This window comes from Nanorana parkeri, unplaced genomic scaffold, assembly GCF_000935625.1.
Source record: "Nanorana parkeri isolate BGI_ZX_2015 unplaced genomic scaffold, ASM93562v1 scaffold691, whole genome shotgun sequence".
Classification (NCBI taxonomy): Eukaryota; Metazoa; Chordata; class Amphibia; order Anura; family Dicroglossidae; genus Nanorana; species Nanorana parkeri.
The window spans coordinates 623,990-628,103 of NW_017306959.1; the positions used below are offsets into that span (position 1 = coordinate 623,990).

At 39.6% G+C, this 4,114-nt stretch overlaps 1 protein-coding gene across 1 annotated transcript in view; it reads right to left on the minus strand.

Annotated features, from left to right (window-relative positions):
* Positions 1-548: 548 nt before the first annotated feature.
* The window catches only part of LACE1 (lactation elevated 1), a 74,727-nt gene continuing 71,161 nt past the window's right edge, over positions 549-4,114 (minus strand). Inside the window, exons 12-13 of the mRNA XM_018563741.1 lie at positions 2,790-2,903; positions 549-1,304 (exon numbers count right to left, since the gene is read on the minus strand). Coding sequence (XP_018419243.1) covers positions 1,176-1,304; positions 2,790-2,903 — 243 coding nt within the window. The 3' untranslated portion in view covers positions 549-1,175. The remainder of the gene's footprint in view (positions 1,305-2,789; positions 2,904-4,114) is intronic.

Genomic DNA, 4,114 nt, shown 5'->3' on the forward strand with positions numbered 1-4,114 from the left:
GAAGGCAAAATTGACTTATTTGCAAATAAGCGGAAGACTGTTGAAGTGTACTTATCTGAACAGTGGCCAAAATCACAACTAAAACTTGAAGCCCAAATCTGGGATCACCTCCCCCCCCATCTGTACCCCCTTCCCCGTAAAGCACCCCCCTTTAAAAAATTTTGAATACATACCTTTTTTTCCATGTGTATTCAGTCCAGTCACAGGCCCTCTTTACCCTCTGCTTCCAGGCCAGATCATAAATGTTGTTTAATGACGAGGTACCACTCTCTGCAGCAGTCACCTGTGAGTTTAGGATGAGCCCTTGAAGCCCTGGATTCACAGGAGGTTGGTTGAATGACTCTGGGCATCAGTTAACCCAGAAAAGAAGCAGCGCTCCATCGGTCAGTGCCTGAGTCTATGGGAGACAGCACCATGCAGCCAGAGCTGTTTTTTTTATTTTACAAAGTGCTGGCTAATGTAACTTCAAGTTCAAGTCTAGCTCTGGCAAAGAATGAAAACGTATTTCTATCAAGAAAAAATAACCAATGGCTTTTTGTGCGCATAAAACACAAACTGAAGCACTGCTGTAATATAGTAAAAAATACTTGCAGTATACTGTCCTGCAGTAATGCATAGCCACATGTATTAAAGCTAAGTTTTTTCTTCACTTTGGCAGTGAATGTATTTGTTACATTCTCACGGATAGCACCTCTCAATACAGTGTCAAATGTAAGCAAACAAATATTGTGACACACATATACGTATATTAAAGTACATACTGTGTGAATACCTCTCATTCTGAACACTTCAACATTAAATAGAGGAGCTTTTGCTGATTGCATTAAACTCAGGTACTCTGCATTTGTCTCTAAGAATCATCCCCAATCATTTCTACACTGATGTGATTTATGATCACATAAATGGCACATATGATAAATAGTAAAATAACACTGGCCATCTCTGTGCCTTGTGTGATGCCACACATGGAACCATTTCAATATGTGAGCTGCTCAATTACAGCCCAGAGCATAGCAGAGCTAGCAGAACGCAGCAAATAGGAACACATTTAAACAGTAACATAAAATAATGGTCCTGAGGCTGTTGTGCAATTTTAGCAAACATGTACACTTCTAGAGAAATGCCATTTGTGATGTACTGTGCATTTATCGCATTGCCTTGACACGTCGTCGTAATTAATTTTGACTTCTGTCCCCATCCCTCCAATACTGTTCAGTCTGCATCTCCGTAAGTCGAGATAATGTACGCTGCAATGCAAAGACTTCTTCTTCACCTGTAAAAACTGACAATCCTGCAGATGCTTCCTGCATTCAACACAATGAAAACATAGATTAGAGTTTGAACATTTAAATGCATGGACATTTATTTATTTAACAGTAATAAGGTGCACTGTATGCTTTGTTAGTTTGCCCTTACTCTAGGGAATACTTCCCAATCACTGATGTAGTTATCACTATTTTTTCCATGTTTTTAACCCTTTCGCTGACACAGGCTTACGGTGGAATACAACTGTTTCCAGCTGACCACGTCAGTAGCCCTTACGTTGGTGGCTTTTGTGATTCTGCTATAACCTTATGGTCACTTTAGCCACTATGAACTTATACCAGAACAGTTCCCTCGACAGTCCCCTTTAAAATAATAGCTGACATCAGGGCACCCCCCCTTCGCACTGACACCACCGCTGCCGGCCACCACAATCTTAAGCCTCTTCAGGAGCGGTGTGCAGATCAGAGCCGCCGGCTGTCCAATCCTGGATCGCAGGTGGCTCTGTCATCTCTGCGTGGGTGACCGGGTCGGATGGCCGAACGGAGGATCAGTAAATATCTGTGATATTCACTGATCCTCTGTGTGCAGGACAAAGACTGGAGTGATCAGCTGATCACTCCAATGTTTGTAAAAAACTGGGGACACATAGTACTACGATTACCAGTTATGAATGGGAAGCTTCTGTACTGAGTGTTTTGCATTCATTGAGAGTTGAGGCTGCAGAAAAAGAATTTTAGTACTCTGTGTCCTCAATTTCTTTTTCTATTTCAAAAAGGAAATGTCAGGGGTCTGTTTACACCCCTGGTATTTCCCCGAAGCCCCACCAACAAAAAAATAAAAATAAAACTTAACCTTTTATATCTGCCTGCAATTCAGCTTTATCATTCCCACAAAAATAACTTGCAGTTTTAAATAAAATGACTGTTATTGATCACATCACATCATTTACATAACTTCCTGTTCATTCATGAGTTTCGCAATGGGTGGAAGCCTCAGTAAAGAGGCTTCTACCTATTTACAACTGGATGATAGTAAATGTTTTACTATCACCAGTTATGAATGGGAAACTTCTGTACTGAGTGCTTTCCATTCATTTAGAATAGAGGCTGCAGAAAAAGAAATTTAGGACTCTGTATCCTCAATTTCTTTTTCTATTTCAAAAAGGAAATGTCAGGGGTCTGTTTATACCCCTGATATTTCCCCGAAGCACCCCCAACAAAAAATAAAACAACCTTTTATATCTGCCTGCAATTCAGATTTATCATCCTCACAATAATAACTTAATAATAAGCAGTTTTAAATAGAGTGACTGTTATTGGCAAATAACCATACTACAAAAGTTTTGCTCTAAATTTTTTCCTATTTCTCTATTCTTCCAAGATTCTGAATGGTTTTGGCCAATGGTCATTACTAGTTTCCAGCATTTACTTTAATAATTGTGATTTCCATTTGAGAGGTATCTAAAACGGAGGTTTGCAAGATTTAAAAAAAGAAGCAGTCATAATATGCACAAATAAGTATACCTGGCTTAATTCAAGATCATCTAGAAGAATTCTGGATTCTGCATCGTCTGCATCCTTAAGCTTTTGCATGAACAAGCTTTGCAAAGGAATGTCAGCGGAGCAAACAACACGCACCTAAGAGCAAGCACAGTACCTTTACATAATTATAAAACAAGATCATTAAGCACATCTATAATATTCAAGGAACCAAAATTTCATCATCTCATTAAGCATTCACTCAATTTTACAGGGTTATTCACAAAAGGGTGAAGAGTTTGGAGAAGGCAGGAGAAGTGAACAATCTAGGACAACATAGCTGATTTGGGAAAAATTCTCCAATTCAGCTCACTTTCCAGTCCAGCTATGTTGTCCTAGATTGTTCACTTCTCCTCCCTTCTCCAAACTCTTCACCCTTTTGTGAATAACCCTGTTAGTCTCCGTTTTTATTTTTATATATATATTTTAAGCTGTTTAAAGTATATTTAAAATAGTGTATTTAAAGTTTTAAAATAAAAGCACAATAAATACAGTATGCAAAGTTGCATATAGCTGGCTAATAGCATATTACTGGTGTCAGGAGCACCAGCAAGTTAAAACCATAATGAGTGTTGGCAGCATTCAGGCCTTGGCCTCCTCTAAGTTAATTGCTTTTTCCTGTCACATTGTAAAACAACCATAATCCCTAAATGAAATAATAATATACAAAGTATGTCAAGTTCAAGTGTATATTTAGCCAAAACATTTTGGGTAGTTTTTGACAGAGAAAAAAAGAGACACATATGGAGATTTCCCTTCACTTCCTGGCCTGTAGACACCAGAAAGGAAAATGCTCTTCTTAACAGTTGCCAGCAGAACAGGAGTCCCCCATTTAAAGATTTCCCCTCACCTAAAGTTCCAGTGGCAACTGTAATATTTTGGATTTTCAATCAATCTCTGACACTCAATTGTCACAAAATGCAGAGAGAGAATCTCCCCAAGACATCAAGATATGCACTTGAACTAGAATATAGTCAAAGCCCCTTATTTACCTGTAGTTTTCTTCTGAAGGCAAAATATGCTTATTTCTAAAGATCTGGGTCCTCTCAGACCTATGGGTCTTGGGATACCCCCAGATAGCATCATCAGTTGTAATCCAGACAAATCTACCATGGCCAGCTCTAACGTCAATAATAACACTTAACATATAGAACAAAAAGAACCTCTGCATTCAGGGGCGTACCCATAATGAGGCAGCCTCCCTCCTGCCGGGACAGCTTGTCCGCTCACCTCCTCCAGTCCAGCTAACAGCTTAGCCGCCCACCTCCTCCCATCCGGCTGACAGCTCAACATCCCACCTCCTCCCTCCC